Below are 20979 nucleotides of genomic sequence, written 5' to 3'. Positions count from 1 at the left end.
TCTTTACTTTTACCATGATCCAGACTATGACCGAAGTAATAACACAAACATTGCTTTGTTTATTAGCAGGATCCATAGATTCCCTACAAATCTCTTCATTGAGCAGACCTGCAACTACGTTTTAGGGAGGCGAGCTTCATGGTAGTAGCCTCGCCCCCTCCCACTGCCCGGGTCTGGTGCGCCACACTTCTCTCCCCTCCTCAGTGACTAGCCCCTGTCGCATGTGCCCTTGCAACCTTCATGAATGGGCATGGAGCTCCTCCACCTCCTTCACCATCTCCATCAGTGCAACACTACTACCAAATGTTGAATGAACAATTGGGCATCTTGACTGAGCCTCTTCAATCCTCAGTCTCGAAAGTTGACCTCACACAAGCATCCTCCCCAACTATGGTAGAGGTCCCGAACACTCCCGCCAACTCAAGCCAAGGTACAATTCCTTATGTCCTTCTTCCTTCCGCAACTATCAAGAAGCAGGAGGAAGATTACGAGTCAAGTGCCATCATTGGCTACTTCCTTGGACATCTCCCACCCCTCGAAGCATTAAGAGAGGCAAAATGTTTAATGGGTATCAAAAGGAGTACAAGTTGTTAGCACGCAAGCTTTGCCTCACAACTTCCACATCTTTCTCCTCAAAGACGCTTCCATGTCCGTCAAGCTTTTGGGCTCCAGATAGTGGATCTTTCGCAACTCCCTAGTCTTCCTTGTGAGATGGTTGGCTAGCTTCACAACCGAAGTCAAGCCCATTCTCTTATCGATTTGGGTGCAGCTTCCCAACCTCGCTATCCACTACCAACCCCTCATCAAGCTCATTGTCGCCCCTCTTGGCAACCTTCTAGGAGTGCGACCACATAAATCCACTAATACGCCAGAGAGCATCCTTCTCCATACGGATGATGGTCCTTGCTTCATCCAACCCCTAGTCTACAAGCACAAACCAGACTCCTGCTTCCATTGTGGCCTTCAAGGTCACCTCATCAAAGATTGTCCATGAAGGAAAGGTAAAGCTCAGCCCTCCCTTGGACGAGAAGAGTTGTCTCCTCAAGAAAAGATCCCATTACTGCCTCAACCATTGAAGGATCCCCCAAGCGGCCCACCTAAGCGACCTCCCCATTGCACGACTTCCTCCAACACAGGTAAGAAGAAGGCCACCTTTTCTCTTACTGATTTGGTAGGAAATCTTGAAATTTGGGAAGAGGATCAAGTTCTACAGCGGATTCTAGAAGAGCAAGTCAATGACTTAGAAGCAAGGTCACAACAAAGCAACAAAGGAGATCAGAACTGGCCCACCCCAATGGAAGTGCAACGAGACAACAAGAGAACCCTTGAGAGTCCCCAAAGTCCAAGACAAAGAAGTATTCAAAGAACAAACCTAAGAGATAGCTTTTAGGATGTCCCATAGTATTTTTCTTTCCTAGCTTCTTGGGCCATTATGTCGTGTATCTTTTCCCTTTATAAGCTTCTTTGATTTTCTAATATATTGCTCGCTTTTTATGGTTTTTTAAAAAAAGAATATAGAACCTTAGCCCAAGCACAAAGCCAGTTCACGCACGAGGAGGAGAAATGACCACGGACTACTCTAATACCAGTTGTTGAATCGTGCATGTGTGGATGCTTGCATGAGAGATGGGAGAGAAGAAACAGAGAGGAGAGGTATGGGTTGGAACCACATTGCAAGGAGTGTGCTAGGGTTGGTTCCTTATTGCATTATAAGAGAAGGAGAGTAAACAATTTAAAAGGCTAATGTTACTATAAGTGTAGGGGTTAGTCATAAGGGGACCGGCCATTGGCTCTTTACCCCAACACTTACTCAAGTCTTGTTCCACATTAGCTTAGAAGAGGTTGTTGAAATATGGTCCCAATGTGTCCCACCCCTTGTAAGAATGCCCCACAGTTATAGTACAATATACCTAGGTCATTACTAGGTGGCTTACACCTCAATTGTGGAAGTTATGCGGGTCCAAAGTGGCTCCAAATTTCAGATATCGGAGAGATCTTTTAAGAAGAAGAATCTATGACTACATCATCACTTAGAGCAGTCAAAGAAGCTTTCTTGAGCCTATATAAACCTCCTTTCTTTGCTCATTTTACACTCAACCTAACTTAGCCCCATTGGCTTGACTTTACTCCATTTCCATCATCATGTAATCTCTTTTATTATTTAATAATGGTCTTCCCTCTCTCTCTCTCTCTCTCTCTCTCTCTCTCTCTCTCTCTCTCTCTCTCTCTATTATTTAATAATGGTCTTCCCTCTCTCTCTCTCTCTCTCTCTCTCTCTCTCTCTCTCTCTCTCTCTCACACACACACACACACACACACACACACACACACACACAAGATGGTTCTCACTAATTTACATGAATGTTTGTCTAGTATATCCACATGAGTGCCTAACCCTAGACTAGCAAACAAACTCGAAAACCCATCACTTGGGTTGAGGATCACTTAGTGATGGGTTTTCGAGATCACTTTTATTTGGTCAAATTCTAGAGGATACTGGCTTTTTATTTTCATTGAAACTTAAAAGTCAAAATAGGCAATAGTATCAATAGCCTAGCTTGAAAAAATATTTTTTTTTGCCTAGTTTGCTCACCTCATCAGTTCTTGTTCATGGTATGGCTCAAAGCCCTTGGGAAATGAAGAAAAATGTAGTCCTTATGTTTTATAGATAAATCATGGCAACGCTTAATTGCCACTAGATTTTTTCTTGTGTTGAGAATAACTTACTAATTATATTGTCTCCTCGACAGCCCTCTATAAACCATGCAGATAGTCCATTTGAAGATTATTAATGTAAACAAGCTAAAATATCTAGAAATATCTGAGAATATTACCATATGTTGAGGTTTAATAGTCTTTTGATTGTAAATAATGGGCTTGCTTGTTGAACATTTTCCCAAAATATTATTGTTTCCATGAAGTCCCTTGGAAGTCCAAAGATATTTAATTGGAAAAATGTTTACTTTACTTTTCTATAATTTAAAGTTCCATTCCATGATGAGTGTAGGGAACCCATTACAATGGTTTGAACATTGCATCAAAATTTGAATAAGCTTGTAGGATAGGAAGACAATAGGTAGGTCGGTGCGGGCTAGTGTCTTACTCCTCTTTGGCTCTTTGGCTCTAGACGCCATGGATCAACTACCTCCAAGAATGCTACAAAGAAAACGTTGAAGTGGTTCTTTAATTTATTGTTTTGTGTGAGGATTAATTTATCATAATTAACCAAATCTACGTTTCGCATATGTTTCTCTTTGCTTTTATTGAAATAAATTTGGAACTCTTACGCTCTCTAGCCACCATGTCAACGAATGTTTGATCATTTTTATCCTCTCTTCATCAAATACATGGCACATTTCTATTGAACTACAAAAGGAGTCACGATACTAAATCTCAGGTTTCCTCAACATGCAAGAGGGGAACAAGTAGGCAGTCGTAACCAAATCCACCCAATCCCAACTACGGTCTATTCTGCTTTAGTATAGGGAAGGGACAACGAGGGGGAGGGACAAAGAAGTCAGTTGAAAATCATGTAAAAATCCAACCGCACAATGGGAAAAGCCTCAAAATTTTGCTCTTAGCTTAGCAAATAAAGTGATAGGACAATATAACACGTACGTGTGTCAAAAAAGCATACGATTTATGCAATAGGACTTTACAAGGAAGTTAGTTGTTATAGGATGCAAGAGGGCTATCGGAAGAGCTCATGCTACAATAGGGGAACCAACCTTGGGAGGAGCAAGAGGAAAGAGCAATCCTACATTGGGGGATTGCAAAGATCTCCGCCAGTCCCATCTTGCTTGTGCTATGATGATATAATATTGTTGGCTTTTGTCTGTTGCATTCTTGGTTGGCTTTTGTCTGTCAGCGTGGTCATTAGGACTTTCACATATTGCAAGGGAACTACTAAAGCTTTACTTATTTCCGCGGTCCAGCCATGCTCCTTGGCAGTAATTTTCCACCAGGCTAGATGCTGGGTTGACACCGTGTACACCATGAAAATCGAAAGAAAAAGCACCAAGCTGCCACTATAAAATATTGCAAGGGGCATAAGATGTAATAATTGCACAGTCCAAATAAAAAAGCAGGTAAAGAATTTTTGGAGTCAGCCATAGGCAACTTGACATAGTTTTACCGCTCCTATATAAAATGGGAAGTAAATTGATACAATACCAACTGATGTCACCTCCCAATTCCCTATTCCCGCATCTGCCAAACCCTTCGGGGGTGCTCAAAAATGGTAGTGTAATCCACCTTTTAGTCTATATGCATTTATTGACTACTACAATGTGCTCAATTTTGCAAAGCGACGTCGAAGCCTCATACACGAAATTACAGAGTAAAAACAATCGTTTATAGATGGCTCCTTATGGAGGCTTCAGTACGCTGATAGATGTTAAAGGCCTTTACAATCACCACCATGCAGGAGATTTAATACTGGTGTATACATTGAGTGCTGACATGTGCAGGACGACTCAACAGATCCGCACATGCGCTTCCCAATGTCCCCCAAACATCAGGACTCGTGCCTTCCGTCGCGTCATTGCTCAGCAGCAAATGGCTGTGCAGAAAAACAAATGCTGTGATATTGTTAGGCCTTCGCTGTTTTACAATCTCCATGCCAATTTCGCATGCTATCATTCATGCCAAGTATCTGAACACATTGGGGTTCTCTTTGTCACGCTCCAAGTATTCTCGCACAATCAAATCTTCAATGCGCTTCTTTATAATCTTGAAATCAGGCTGAACAAATGGAAAAAATAAAACAGCAGGGGCGTCAGTTCTCTCAAATCCTCTATGTTCGATTGCTGATGAAAAACTTTATACTAGGTGCTTCCCAAACTTAACCTTAAACATACGACCAAGCTGCTGCACACACTCAAGAACCAGCTGCTGATGTGGTAAAACCTTCCGGCTCTTCATGATTCGTACAATTGATGCATCAATGGCATAACGTCTGTCTTTGTCTACGTCCTCAATAACTTTCTTCTTCTCATCCATTGGAGGCAGTGGAATCTTCAGCAGTAAAGCGGCCAACAAACAAAGAAAAAACCTTTTAGTCATGTCACACACGAGCACGCACGTGCACATATATGTATGTATATTATGTATACAGAAGTGTGAGCATAGATATATATTGACAAATACACACATACATACATACATACTTAAACAGATGCATACCTTTATTCGGCGCATTTTGTCAGTAAAGTTTGTGTTAAACTCAAAAACATCGTTTGTTCCAACTGTCTTTGTGTTGGGGTCCTTGCTGAGGATTTTGTACTTTGCGCATGATAAGGAATGAAGCAGTCTAGCTATGTCCTCATCCGTGAGATTTAGCTCAGTCTTGATTTCAGAATAGCTGAGCCTATCTGCGGAATTGAACAGCAGCAGCACTGCTGCCTGTAATGTCACCATCAAACACAAAATTGGTGTTCACATGTCAATATACAAGTAAAAGAGTAGTTAAGAACAAATCTTTGAATTGCAGTATCTACCTGGTATGTTGTTACGATTAGTTCAATGGGTTTTGACTCGAATTTACCAAAAACATTGCAAGTTCCCAATGAATAAATCCAAGTCAACTTTCGATGTTTTGTCTTGGTTTGGTAGAACTCTCTGAATGTTTCTACACATTTGACCTAAAAACAACAATTGGCTGTGTGAGAAAATGAATTTCACTATGCTGCTAAGGATTTATATTAATACCATCTCTGCAGGGAGTGTCAGATCCGAGGACTTGTAGCTGGGCCAAAATCCAGTGGTTAAAACAGTTACTGTTAAATCGATGCCAGGGTGGGATTGGGTATTTTCTAATAAATAATTCTCAAAAGCAGATTGATTTTCTCTTGCCAAAGTTAGATCAGTCACCTGGAAAAGTGACGCAGGTTATGTTTTCGCCAATCACTTGTACAAGTAAACAAGTTAAATACAGCATTCATCATACATACCATGCCTTCCATCTTGGAAGTGAACTGTCCTCCACATTGCTGTTTCAACTTAGTAAGAATGCTCCTTTCGTGATCATCATTAGCACTTTTATCAAACAAAAGCCTGCGAGCTAATTTCTTCCTACAAAATTGAAGGAGAAAGGATAATAAGATTCCTTGCTTTGTAATGGACCACGTGACTGCCTGAATATGTTACCTGTAGAATTCTGCAAAGAGGTCCTTATCACTAATGTAAGCAAGAAGTTTCACAACCTGCACCTCAACCAACATATTGTTCAACGTTCCTACTAGACTCATCAATTACTTGCAGATTTAAAAAAAAAGGTTCCAAACCTTTTCCAGAGTGTCCTCAATGGCCTCATCGCTCAATTTTTCACTCCCTCCTTTCTTTAAAAGATTGTCGCAAAAAGTAGCTAACAGTTCTGCACTACTGCTGCCACCAACTCCCTTGTTGCAAAACACCTCAAATGCTTCCTTTAATGCCTATAGGAAAAATAAGTTGCAAAAAATTACTCACATAACAAATTATTCAAGAGCATAAGCACTGCCAAAACTTCGAATACACTAACCTTGTGAAAAAGAGAGTTATGCACAAAACATTCGCTCACATACTGCAAATACTTGTCATGCAGCTCAATTACATTTCGCACGAAGGCCTGCAAAGCTAGAAATTATTAGAAAGTTCAACTGTACAACTTTCAACTATGACCTCTGTTTCTTGAAAACATTGGACATATGTGAGATGCCTAAAACTAAACACACAGTCATAACTTTGAGGTTTACGAGCAGACAGCAGCTAACAAAATATAAAATACATATAACAAATGGGGAATACCAAATTTCAAACTAGATTTTAAATCTCCAATCTATACCGACCAGCAATTGTTCCCGAGGGCAGAGCAGGAAATTCTTTCCACACCAAAATAAAGGAGGTCGTGAGCTGTCAGCCATAAAGCCACCCTGACACCATCGCTCATAAAAGGACTTAGAAAGTAAGCCCAAACGGCTTCACTAAAAACCGACATACAGTCTAAAGGGCATTGTCAGGTAGCAGCAAGGATTTAGCTCGGATGTAGTACTCCGCACAAACACAAGGGACACTTTACTTCACTTGAAAGAAATGAAGTGAACTGAAAGAAAGAAAGAGAGAAAGAGAGAGAGAGAGAGAGAGAGAGAGACGATATGTCGGGTTTCAAACCCTCAAGGGCCCCCTTGCTTTGACGTTGCCAGAGCAAGTACTTTCTTTTGCTGATACAATGACTAAATTCGCGTATTAATCAAATGAAATTTAAGAGGTGGTTCACGCGCAATAAATGCCTAAGTGCTGAAATGCGGTCCTGTGTAAGAGAGGGTATGCAGCTACCACCGGCCCGGACGTGCCTAGAGGCTCACAAAGGTGTCAGCTAGGTCCTAAGCTAATAAATCATGCTCGACATCCCCTCATACACCAAAAAAGTGCACAAGAAGAACGACCAGGACTATGCACACGCTTTTGTCACTAGTTTCCTCTGGACTACATGAGGCTTTGCTTCCCCAAGAGGCCAGAATTATCTACACTCTTGGAGCAATGCCCTTGAGAGACCCATCTCGCTGACTAGTTATGGGCGAGACAGCAACCAAGTACCTCTGTTCAAAGGCCCAGGTACTGCGGGGCTTGCTTCGGTATTCCCTTCGGAGTTGCCTCCTCCAGGTAACTTATCGCTCACCACACTAAACTGCCCTTGTAACCCGACGGTTTTCCCCTAGGAAATGCCATACCCGCTTGGAAGGACGTCAGCTCACAGGTGGCGTCCGACTGTAGCAGAAGCATGTCCACGTAGCGCAGGTGAAGTGCGCACGTGACATCCCCCCTGTTAAAGGTGAGGCACAACTGTCGAACTTCTATCTTGGGATTCTTTCTTACTTCAGATGTTGACTGCTTCTGATGCTTATGGATGCACCAAGAGATGAAAACTCCTCCAAACGGGTGGATACTGCCTTACTACTGTCGCAGAATACCAACCTTAGTGTTGTCTCTGCCTTGCGAGCAAGTACTGCCACTCGAAGATTCTTCAAGGAAAAAAAGACTCAGAGAGGTTCTTTAAGTTCTTCCCTTGAGTTCGTGAAGCCAAAGCAAGCACAAAGCTCTGATACTATAACAAACTTGGACACCCCAAGTCAAAATTCTACCGCGACACAGCAAAGATTATCTTCAAACTTATTCACGATTCACAATAAAGTCGACACGGCCCGGTGTAGTTGCGTGCCAAGAGGTACTGGCCCCAAAGACAGGCGCCCCTTTCGGTATTTATTTTTATATTAATCTTTGAGCAGAGTACAATGAACCCGCGGGTTCTCACTCTCAGACTCTGTGTCCAGATGCTCTGAGAAGTGAGGCCCTTGGGCATATTTATTCTTATAAGGGATGCCCAAAGCAAAGCCCCAAACGCTTTCAAAAACCCAAAAGCAATTGATCTCCAAAATCTTTCAACTTAAAAGCAAAATTTCCGAAAGCAACTGGTTCCCAAAATCTGCCAAAAGCAGTCACCGCAAATTACGGAAATTCCATACAGCTGCCACGTCAGCAACCCAATGCGTTTTTCCAAAATCTACCACGTCAGCCTGGCACGTTTTCCGAGATTGCCAACAATGTAAATGTGTCCGAGGGCCAACCACGTCACTAGTTTGTGACATATCCCTGTCTTGAAAAATTTGTAATCATCCTCGATTACGCCTACAAAACAGACAGATGCCATAAACTCTCTTAGTAGACACTGACTGTTAGTACCGCGCACTAGACACAACACATCAAGTACTTGTACAAATCGACAGTCACATCACCGGACATCACAGGACATCACTTGACTTCACAAGACATCACATGATAAATCACATACAAATTCATTCAAAATCTCAGACCATGATTAATCAGCAACGTATTTAATAATCGCATCTAGATCCAATCGGGACCTCACAGATGCCCGACTAACTAATCCTTATTGCAATCATGTCTATAGAGATCTATGAGACCGAAATGTTGCAGTCATTTCGTCTTTGAGTTCCTGCACTCAAACAAGTCAAGTATAAATCAATCAGTTTCATTTTCATTTCGGGAATTCCAGTTCATAAAGTCATACAACAGCATACTGTCAGCCCATCAGTATCCCTGAAACCCAAAGGGACATCACTCTATTCAAAATCGGGGTAATCCGTTGACAAAAGAGCGGAGTGACTCCCCTCTTGTGCAACCCGCTGCACTAGATTCGCCCATGCTGAAACCGGGGTTCTATCGGAGTAGACTATGCTAAATCGAATGCTTCAAGGTAAAATTCCACAATCTCAAGAGTATCTGCTAGGTCCTCCATTCACTTCGCATCGAATGCGGGATAATTCTTGAATTTAACTAGAACCGCCTAATCACTTTACCTTTAATCTTCTATCCTCGTGTGCCAATATATGTTCTAGAACGAGTATCTCCTCACTTTCCTCCACTTCGGGTTGCTTATCTGGCTCCCCATCATTGAGCACATCGCCTTTAAAAGACTTCAATAGACTCACATAAAAAGCATTGTGAATCTTCCAACTATCGGGCAGCTTCAGTATAAAGGAGACATCATTTACCTTTTCTTTTATCCGGAAAGGGTCATAATACCTCATGCCAAGCTTTGGAAAAAGCCGCTCCTTTCCTTTTCGTTTTCTTAGGCGTGCCTTCTCAAAACGTGAGAGCATCCAATCGTCCTCCTTTAATTTCACATCGCGATGATGTCAATCTGCTGCCTTCTTATGTCTTTCTTGAGATTTCTCTAAAGCCTCCCAGACCTTGGCAAAAGCAGTGTCCAAAGTTGATGACCGTTGAAAGGCCATCATGCCCATTTTGTGTCTTCGGGAGATCAAAGATGAAATCCATTGCGATACTTTCCGAGGGGCAAGTGGGAATGGGTAAAGGCTGTAGTAATCCCTGTGCCTTATGCCTGTCAAACTTGACGTTCTGGCATGTTAAACAATTGCGAACAAAGTCGTCCACACCCTTCTTGAGTCTCGGCCAAAAAGAAGTAACGCTCCACACCTTTCAAGGTGGTGTCGATGCCGCGGTGACCCGTAAACGCTGGACAATGGCACTCAATCAAAACCTTTTCCCTCAACGGCTATGTAATGCACAACGTCGTTTTCTTCATCAAGTAGCTATCCGATATGGTATATCCCGCTACTACCTCCCCATTCTATATTCGAGTGAATACATCCGAAAAATCCAAATCTGTAGCGGACTGGATCAACCATGTCCTCGAAGCTTCTATGATGAATCGCGGAAATAGCCAAGATTAATGGCTAAGCATCTGCCACTAAGTTTTTATGTCCCTGAACATAAACAATCTGGAAGTGAAACTGTGACAAGATGTTAGCCCACCGCATCTACTTTTTCGAAAGCTGCGTCCGTGACAAGAAGTAGTGTAAACTCTGATGATCACTGAAGACCGTAAAAAATCGGCTCCGAGTAGGTAATGTCGCCACTGAGTAAGAGCATGAATAACCGCCAAAAGCTCTTTCTTATAAATCTGTGCTGTCAATTCCGACCTTGAAAACAATCGGCTTTCATAGGCAATGGCATGGCCTTCTTGCATTAAGACCGCACCCAGACTACGACCACAAGCATCACAATACACTTTGAATGACTTTTGCAAATCTTGCAAAGTCAATATTGGTACCGTAGTCAATTTTCTTTCAATGTCGAAAGGCAGTCACCTCTGTGGGTTCCCACGAGAAAAAGACTCCTTTCTGTGTCAAAATGTGCAAAGGGAAAGCTACCTCTGCAAGCTTTCGAATGAACCACCGGTAGTAAGAACAGAAGCCCAAGAAGCTTCTAATTTCATGAACATTCTTCAAGTCAAGCCAATCGCGGATAGTGTCACTTTTGGCCAAATCCATTTGTACCCTTTCTGTTGAGACAATGTGTCCCAAGAAATGTATCTTAGGCAAGAAAAACTCACTCTTTTTGACATTTATAAGCAATTTATGTTTCCGAAAACCCACAAATGATCGGTAGTCTTTGAAAATCCAAAAAGGCGTCCTAAATGCTGTCTTGTAGACGTGTCCAAGAGCAATACAAGTCTGATGACAATCACTATTCATATCAATTCGGCAAGTAGAATTCTGAAGTCTGTCGAGTATATCATCGATCCTCGTAATGTGGAAATCTGTTCTGGTTCACTGTTTCTTTATCTTGGCCTCACCTAACGTTGTAAGATGGCCGGTTCAGTGGTGTACTACCACGAATGATCTTCACGACGTAAAGGAGGTAACTCGCTTTGTATGCCTTCACAGAAACAGTCAGTGTCTATTGCAGAAAAAACTTGTCGTTTCTTTTCGAGGTCAAACATATTCGACCTTCAATCATCAGTCAGTTCTCTCAAGAAAAAATCGAGTTAAGTACAATCTCTTTGCCTTTCATTTGTCAAGGTCGCTTTCTCAGCCCGATAGTCAACCACAAAGTTGCTCTTGTGGTACCAAGGGATTTTGAGGAGGACGTCACAACCTTCCTGAGGGAATTACATAGAAGTCCTCGTGCCCTAAATACCCCTGACATTGCAAACAAAGTTTGCCAGTGATCGGTGTAATGGCAAGATCCCGACCGGGTGCCGCTAGAACTGCCTCCGCCTATGGCCTCAACCTGTCGGGCGTAATTCCAAATCGAGCCGCCAATTCAAGAAGTTGACCTTGGCTCCTCCATCAAAGAAAAATGAGGGCTTCCTGATCTTTCACTTTGCCCCAAAGGCGGCAAAGTTTTGTACTTTTCATTCATCTGATTCGGTTCGGGCCCCACTCAATGCGGTACCTGTTTTGCTTTCATCTTTCCTTTTCTTCCACACTCGACTGGTGCTTTGTAACCCTCAAGTTTATCTTTTGGTGGTCCTTTTGAGTTCTCGTCCGTCTCTTTCTAATTCGGTTCGGGCCCCACTCAATGTGATACCTGTTCCGCTTTCATCTTTCCTTTTCTTCCACACTCAGTTGTTGCTCCGTAACTCTCAAGTTTATGATCTAGTGGTCCTTTGAGTTCTGATCCATCTCTTTCTGCGTGTACAGGTTCCGCTTGTTTGCACTCGTCTGTCCTTTCGGCTTTCCTCCCTACTTAAGAGGAGAAGCAATGGCAACATGCCATCTCGAGTAAATCTTATCAATCGGGTAATTCGACAGGTGTCTTGCCAATCTCGAGTCCCTTGAGTACTTAATCAAACTGTTCACACATATGTCAATCTGCAGTTGATGTTTGTACTACGTTTTGGCAAAGTTGTCCGAAAAAAATTTGCCCAAATCTTCATTCTTTTCTTCAGTTCCCACGCCGGATCTTCAACTTTTCTTTGCCTTCCCACTGAGAGGTGTCATCTCTGTCAGATTCTTCACGAGAACCCATGTGTAATCTCGGAATCTTTATGGCTTTATGCCCTATAAGACAAGCGATGAAGACAGGAGCGCACTCGATGCGCGATGTATGAAGGGTGGGAGTGGCTAATAAGTTTGGGGTCGGGACACGCAGATTCACTCACAAAAGTTGTGTGCGCTACAAAAAGGATCGGATCCTCCGTAGAAGAAGACTCTTTTTATGCTCTCATACCACTGTAACCAACTTGGATACCCCAAGTCAAGATTTTACCAAAACACAGCGGAGATTCACTTCACACTTACTAACAATTCACAATAAAGTCGATATGGCCCCGCGTAGTTCCGTGCCAAGAGCTATTCGCCCCAAAGACTAGCGCCCCTTTCGGTATTTATTTTTATATTAATCTTTGAACAAACTTGCAAAGTACAATGCACACGCAGGTGCTCATTCTCAGACCCTACGTCCAGATGCTTTGAGAAGAGAGGCACTTGGGTGTATTTATTCTTACAAGGGATGCCCAAAAGCAGAGCCCCAAAAGTTTTCAAACCCAAAAGCAATTGATCTCCAAAAGCTTTAAACTTAAAAGCAAAAGTTAAAAAAGCAACTCGTTCCCAAAATCTGCCAAAAGCAATCAGTGCAAATTACGGAAATTCCGTACAGCTGCCACGTCAACATGTCAACGCGAATTGCAGAAATCCGCCACGTCGGCAGTCCACCACGTTTTTCAGAAATCTGCCAAGTCAGCTTGTCGACACGTTTTTCAAGACGGTCAGCAGTGTAAATGTGTCCGGGGGCCAACCATGTCACCAGTTTGTGACAGATACCAATGTCAGGTGCAACAGAAGTGTTCATGGATTTAGCTCGGATCTAGACTCCACACAAACATAAGGGACACTTTACTTCACTTGAAAGAACCGAACTGAACTGCAAGAACTCTAAAGAGACACACGAGAGAGAGAGAGAGAGAGAGAGAGAGAGAGAGAGAGAGAATATGCCGGGATTCAAACCCTCAAGGGCCACCTTACTCTGTTGCCAAAGCAAGTACTTTCTTTATTCTTACACAATGCTGATACAAAGACTAAATACTGAGATGCTGATGCTACTTGGTATTGATGCTATTGATGCTCGGTATTGGTATTGATGCTACTGATGCTAGGTACTATTGAGTATCGATGGGTATTGAGGTACTGAGAGGTTCTATGTCGACGACGATGATGACGACGGGGTACTGAGGGGTCTATGTCGACGATGATGATGTCGACGACAAGGTATTGATGAAGTCTATGTCGATGACGATGATGTCGACGACGAGGTATTGATGGATATATGTTGACGACGATGATGTCGACCACAAGGTATTGCTCGGTTTTATGGATCCTTCTGTTGAGCTAGGCAAGGCCCGCACCAAGGCACAAGGGGTGCTAGGTGTTGAGGTATTGTGTCGATGATGATGACGACGACTGTCACAAGACGGGACACCACGTGCCAATAGAAAAGAACAGACTGAACAGACTTTTAGCACTTCAATAACAACTGAACTGAGAGAGAGAGAAAGAGAGAGACGACACGCGACACGGAGTGGCATAATTCCACCCCAGAGAGTATTGGCCCCAAACCTTGGCGCCCGTTTCGGCCATCACACCCAGACCGCACTGATCTTCCGCGAGTGTCTTTTGATCAAGGAGTTGGCTTCTCCTTTCGTCCAAATCGGAACTCTTGATATTCCGGCGTAGAAAAATTAGCCATCACACTCAGACCGCACTGATCTTCTGCGAGTGTCTTGATGCACTAAAAATTACATACACAAGCAATCTCATCGAGTTAGAAATATTCAGTGGTTGGTACATCACAATGCAACCCAAATGCTCACATTACAAAACATATAAAAATAAAGTCACCGATGAGCACTCCCCCCGCAAATAACCATCCAAGTCCGGGCCATGAGCGTTCAACGACTCCCTCATCGCTCCTCTCGTAAATAACCTAAAAAGGTCCGGGCCATGAGATATAGAGGCCTTTTACAACCAAACGCCCCTCAAACTGCAGCCTGCGTCGTTTGGAGGTTTGGAGGTGCTGAGAGTAACCACTGCTCAGACTTCTTAATACTTCCCCCGTGAATAATCACGAGGGTCCGGGCCATGAGTAAAACAATACTCCCCACGTAAATAATCACAAGGGTGCGGGCTATGAGTAAAACCAGCACTTTCCAAACATTTCAATACTCCCCCCGCAAATAACCACAAGGGTCCGGGCCATGAGTATGAACAAGCATTCTCAAACATCATTTCTCATTACTCCACCCGGGAGTAAAACCACCAATCATCGAAACCAATATTAAAACCAAAGTCAAACGATTCAAATCGACACCAAGACAAGTTCAAGACAGATACCATCCATTTCAAACAAGATCACCAAACAAGTTCTCAAACAGATTTCAAACTTAAAAAGCAATTTGGGCATCACTCGAGCTCGAAAAGTCGACTGACTTTCCATCCTGAAAACTACACCAAAAATTAGGGTTCAGTTCCTTCCATAAGGTCGTAGCCGACCACAGCATGGTCCATCAGCTCTTGGACAGACAATGTTCCTTTGGCGGTGATGGTAGTCCCAAGACATAGCAATTACACCGGACCTTCAAGCTTATCAGCTCGAGAAGAGACATCTACCGAGAGATGTCAGATATAATCTGCAAGGGTTTCCATGGCAAGCATTTTAGAATACGCCTCTACCAAAAGTTGCACGTCAGAAACCATATAACTTAGGGCAAAATTTTCTTGAAAGCTTGTCAAGTCTTTGGAGTGTGCGGCTTGGTAGCTATAGACATCAACATCTGCATGGCACTGCTTTTGAGAAAAATAGTGACTCAAAATAAATCTTGGATCCTTCTCTTGCAAGTGATCTTTTTGGCTTATGCCCTGTAAGACATGAGCGGTGAAGACGAGAGCACGCCCGATGCGAGATGAAGTAAGGGTGCGAGTGGCTAATAAGTCCGGGGTCGGGACCCGAAGCTAAAATTTCCAATGAAATTTGGAAGTGCGATCTTGCTGTGTCTACTCTTTGGTAGGACCGGTATGCTTTCAAAAAAGCACACGCTTTATGCTCTGATACCAATGTCACAAGACGGGGCACCACGTGCCAATAGAAAAGAGCAGACTTTTAGCACGTCAATAACAAATGAACTGAGAGAGAGAGAGAGAGAGAGACGACACGCGACACGGAGTGGCGGAATTCCACCCTAGAGAGTATTGGCCCCAAACCTTGCGCCTCTTTCGGTATTTCTTTATATTGCATCAACACAGTACCGGTACTCCAAACTCTGCGCCTTCTCCAGGAAGCATGCCCTAAAATGAGCCCATGGCCTCATATTTAAAGGCCCTAGGCCCAAAAGCAATTTACATGAAAAGCCTTCAAATTCAAAAGCATCTGGTTCAAAAGCAATGTCTAAAAGCTACCAACGTAATTCACGGAAATCCATACAACTGCCACAGCAACAGTCAGCACAAAACGCGGAAATCTGTACAGGTTGCCACGTCAGCACAATCAACGTGAAACGAGGAAATCCGTACAGGTTGTCACGTCAGCAGTTAGCGGAAAATCCGGGCTGTGGGTGGGTGGGTCCTGGTTTATTTATATGCCTTTATGTCACTCGGGCCCCATCAGACGAGGTCCCATAAGTTGGTAGGACTTCTTCTTCTACTACTATTGCTTGCTCTTCTTAGGGTTTAGGCCCCTGGGCCGTGATCTGAAGGTTGGCTTTGTTCTTCAATGACTCGACACGTCAACAACTTTTGACGACGACGACGACGCTATGGCTGAATGCCGGAACTACTAGCAATGTCGATGGCTAGGAACTGCAACCAAGACGAGGCTAAGGGCTGAAATCTGATGCGATCATGCTGGCTGAAAACGCTGATCATGTTGGCTGAAAACGCTGATCATGCTTAGCTGAAAACGCTGATGGAGAACTGTTGGTTCTTGAGGCACTTGGTACGGCTTTGTTCTTGAGAGGCTCCTCCACTGCTCCTCTGCCTTCTACTGGTGCCCAAAGGATTTATTTTATAGGTCCTTTAGCCATTTGCCCTACCTACATCCCAACAAGAGTAAATGAAAGTTACCTATTAATAAAATGCACTCTAAGAGGTGGTTCACGCGCAGTAAATGCCTAAGTGCTAAAATGCGGCCCTGTGCAAGAGAGGGTATGCAACCACGACCGGCCTGGACATGCACGTCCTGCTAGAGGCTCACAAAGGTGCTAGGCTAGGTCCTAATCTAATGAATCATGCTAGATTGTAGCAAAAGCATGTCCATGTAGCGCAAGTGAAGCGCGCACGTGACAGGCATCGTGAAATGCCTTATGTACATCACCAATGCTCTTGCAACATTCACTAGAATGATGGACAAGATTGGGCAAATTTCTTTGATGATATCATTGTTTTCTCCAAGTCTTTGATAGAGCATTGAGAGCATCTTGTTAAAGTTTATGCATCTCAAGTGAATACCCAATGTGGTCCTAGTATCTAAGATCTAGTAGGTATTTACTTGACTTATTTGACATGATTCTGGCCAGCTAGGGCAATTTGCTGAGGGGGGTTACATAAGGGCCCCAGGTCCCCATAGTATAATCAACTAATTCATTGCCCAGTAGGTTGGCATAACGTCTCTCTCTGTTTCTCTCTCTCCTGTACTCTCCTCTTCCGCACCGTCAACTTTGACACATCTCGCACAAGTGTTTAGAGCATTGCAAGAACGCATGCTTGTTATTAACAGAAAGAAGAGCAAGTACACATCTTGGGGGTGTTAGCATGAATCTGGCCAAGGTTGAGGCTGGTCACCTTTGAGATATGTGCATGAAATAAAGACTTATTATTGAGGTTATCAAACAGTATGCGGAACGTTCTTATTATTGAGGTTATCAAACAGTAAGCAGAAATTTTTCGCCATTCCATGCCCGTGTTCCGCATCATTTGAACAACTTAAGGAGAAGTTGATCATAGGATCTGCTCCGATACTCCAGACTTGCACAAGCCTTTTTAGCTGTATTAAGATGCTTGTGGTTTGAAAAATGAGGGAGTATGCAAGTATAATAGCCACTCTGTTTAACCCACCTGAATATATTCCCTTTGTACTGTGGTTGTCTATTTATCAGTATGTTTTATGTGGATCCTTCAAAAACAACTTTTTGATGTTTCTTCTATACATGCTGGAAAAATTATATGCCTGGAAAAAGGATCCCTTCCTCAAGCCTTTATCCCCACCTTTAGCCGGCCCTTTATTTTTTCACCCCCTGAATGTAATCCCTTTCTAGTGGCTTCATCTTTTTATCTCAATTAGCATACAGAAAAAACTCCCATAGAAGCAGCAAGTTGTTGTTTCCTTCATACATGCTGGAGATTTTCTTGATGCCAGCCAGGACTTAGCAAAAAGCAAAATTTTAGTTTGTAGAGAAGGGAATGAGAACACAGTTACAGTTACAGTTACAGAAACAGATTTTGCCCAGAATTAGATTTTTCCCAGAACTAAGTGACCAAAGCTAATCAAAATGAAGGATAGCTTAAATTTCTGCTTCAGAAACATTCATCACATTAAAGCCATAGCACTTTGCCGTAAAGTTTAACCACTACCATTGTGATAGCATTTTTATAAGACCATTGACGGACATTGTGAAATGTGAAGTGCCACAACAATCACTTCAACAAAAAGCTTCTTTCACAAATACTTGTTATACCTAGATCCTAGTGGCATCTTTGATAGCAATGATGGCTGTGACAAGCAAGGAATCAAATACCTGGTCTGAGCCTCCAATCAAGTCCTTTTTCTCTGCCTGAACAGACAAAGCCCACAAGAACTTAGATGTCATTAACAGAACGATTACACTTATCTCAAGCACATAAATAACCATTTTAGTGAATATAACATGGTGAAAGCTACAGTACCTTCTTGTTGCTAGCTGCATCTTCTGCCTGCTTTACAAGGGCCATTCCTTCATCTGTTACATGCTGCATGCAGGAGAAAAATGAATCCTTACTCTGCCACATATTTTGCTTTCAACCTCTCACAAGCCATAACATGCTTACACACAGATTAACAAAATGCAGACCAAAATAACAATGCCAAATACCAAATGGCAAAGAGGGTATCCACTCCAAAGATTTCACAAAAACAGTCAATACCACTGTAGGGCAGCCAAGGTGCCAACCCATAATCGGGTTTTACAGCGGAAAATCCACCGCAATCTATCATGGGATTGCCACCATCCTCAGCTCTTGGTCCTTTTACTCGGTGCATTCCAGCTTTACTCTGCCCCCTCTCTTCACCCCAGGGTCATGCCACATCATCCAAGTTGTAACAGACTGTCGATATAAAAGCCACAGCCTTGGACTGGACCATCTTGCCATAAGCAAGTATGAGCAAACATGATGCAAGTGCAAATGTCACAAATGTGCTGACGTAACATAATAGCTTAAAAGGGACCTGTTTAAGCACCTGAAAGTAGCCGGAATCAAGTGGACCAGTTTGACGTGGAACCTGTATGGACATCCCGAAATTTGCAGTGGATTTTTTTGGGACGGTATGGAAATCCGGGTTTTTAAAGATTTGCCCTGGGGCCTATGCGTAACCTTGGGCCTTTAAATATGAGCCTTGAAGGCCCTCTCTGACAGTCTACAACGCACAGATTGCACACGAGGTGCTCCTTGGCATTTGTACTTTGAGATCATAAAGAAAGAAATACTGAAAGGGACACCGGGCTTTGGGGCTAGTGCATCTGGAACCGGAACTTGATTGCCCCCACGTGACCAGAGATGTGTTGGCCTGTCTGTATCTACTTGAGTTACGCAGACTCCCTCCCTCCCTACCTCTCTCTACCTCTCTCTCTCTCTCTCTCTCTCTCTCTCTCAGAGAAGCTAGAGACACCTCCTTCTCTTGCCATTGTTATTGAAGATTTCTTCAAAACCCACTTTGGTATGTCCGGAGTTATGGTCTATGGAGCACATAGAGTAGGGAAGCAAGGAGCTCCTCGCTCGGGAGAACGGCCAATTGTATGCACCATGCCGGATGAGAACAAGCGAAAGATTATCCTTGATAATAGTTGGATCTATTTGAGGGATACAAAATGTTTTGTATATGAAGATCGCACTATTAAGCAACAAAATATGCGTCGCAAGGCATATGAGGAAAAGAATAAGAAAAACAAGGAGATCTCTCATGAAAATGTACCCAAGGAGGAGGCAAGTCCCTCGAGTAAATAGGGATGCATGACTTATGAGACCGAGTTACAATTGAAAATATGCTTTTGAAATTGTAATGGATACCCATGGAATGCGGGGGTTGGCATTGATGAACTAACAAGCAAAGCCGATGTTGTACTTCTTGTTGAAACTTAGGAGCATGATACACAAAGGATTAACGGCTTGGAGAATTACAATGTACATTCATTGATGTGGTCAAAGAATCTTAAGCAAGAAAAGGACAAGGAGGGGTAGCATGTATGGTTAAGAAAGGATTGGAAGATTTTGTATCAATTGTGAAGGATGACAAGTACAAACGTTATGTATGGCTGAAAATTATGACACCAAAAAGAGCACCCATTTTTGTAGCTGGTTGCTACATTCCTCATCATGATTCTCCCTTTTATGCTTGCATGGATAGAGATCAGCCATTTTTTGATTTAAAAGAGGACATTGCTTATTTCAAAGGTGAAGGTGATGTTATTGTATTTGGGGATATGAATGCTCGCACAAAAACATTGCAACATGATACTCAACAATTTGATATGCCATACATTTCAAGAGAGTTGAAGGAAGTTCACTTGTATGATCGTTCTTCAATGGATGAGAAAGAGCCGGATCACTATGGAAAGTTACTTTAACACATGTGTAATAGCACGGGTATGCTCATTGCCAATGGTGTATCTTTGTGGAGTGGAACCAATGGATTTACATGTAGGAGACATAATGGGGATAGTGTGATTGACTATATGCTACTCTTTGAAGCCGTTATGTATCACATAAAGAGTTTTATGTTTTGCCAATGGACCCCGGAATCCGACCATCGCACCTTATGTATTGACCTTTCATGTGGAGAAGCAACTAAGCATGATAATTTCAGCCAAAGGAAAGAGAAATTATCACTATGTATGGATTTCAAACGGGCACCAATGTACATTGAAATGGTTGAGCAAAAATTATGGATGAAGAAGCTTCAACATGATGCACCATCGGAAACTAAATGGGAAGCTTTCAAGGAAGTTATTTATTCTTGTGCCGAGAATGCTTTGCTATAAAGCATCTCCATGGTATCAACAAAGATAGATCATGCAAAAGGTGGTTTGATAAAGAATGTCAAGATGCTCGAAAGTCCTTGATAAAGCTTGACAGTGGCGCCCCATCACCATCCTCAACTCAACCTACAAAATTCTTGCCAAGGCTCTGAGTTTGAGGATTCAGCCACTTTTAGAGAGCCTTATACATGGGACTCAGACAGGTTTTGTCAAGGAACGCAGTATCCTTGATAACATCTTTACTTTTTGGGAGGCTTCTGCCCTGGCACAGCTCCGTGGTGAGTACCTTGTGATTCTTCTTCTCGATTTTGAGAAGGCCTACGACCGAGTTGACTGGGACTTTCTAGACGGCACTCTTTGCAGGATGGGCTTCTCAGATGCTTGGATCAGAGGGG

The 20979-nt window shown here is 42.9% G+C and overlaps 1 protein-coding gene across 1 annotated transcript in view; it reads right to left on the bottom strand.

Annotated features, from left to right (window-relative positions):
* Window positions 1-4112: 4112 nt before the first annotated feature.
* Window positions 4113-20979, bottom strand: part of LOC147424615 (cullin-1-like) — a 50231-nt gene continuing 33364 nt past the window's right edge. The window contains exons 9-19 of the mRNA XM_086500810.1: window positions 18240-18302; window positions 18092-18127; window positions 6521-6607; window positions 6285-6434; window positions 6148-6203; window positions 5952-6072; window positions 5710-5871; window positions 5499-5642; window positions 5185-5403; window positions 4849-5016; window positions 4113-4743 (exon numbers count right to left, since the gene is read on the bottom strand). Of these exons, the coding sequence (XP_086356936.1) occupies window positions 4642-4743; window positions 4849-5016; window positions 5185-5403; window positions 5499-5642; window positions 5710-5871; window positions 5952-6072; window positions 6148-6203; window positions 6285-6434; window positions 6521-6607; window positions 18092-18127; window positions 18240-18302 (1308 nt within the window). The 3' untranslated portion in view covers window positions 4113-4641. The remainder of the gene's footprint in view (window positions 4744-4848; window positions 5017-5184; window positions 5404-5498; window positions 5643-5709; window positions 5872-5951; window positions 6073-6147; window positions 6204-6284; window positions 6435-6520; window positions 6608-18091; window positions 18128-18239; window positions 18303-20979) is intronic.

The sequence above is a fragment of the Adiantum capillus-veneris genome, chromosome 25, assembly GCF_014529385.1.
Source record: "Adiantum capillus-veneris isolate H3 chromosome 25, ASM1452938v2, whole genome shotgun sequence".
NCBI classification, from domain to species: Eukaryota; Viridiplantae; Streptophyta; class Polypodiopsida; order Polypodiales; family Pteridaceae; genus Adiantum; species Adiantum capillus-veneris.
This window is presented reverse-complemented; position numbering and strand designations above follow the sequence as displayed.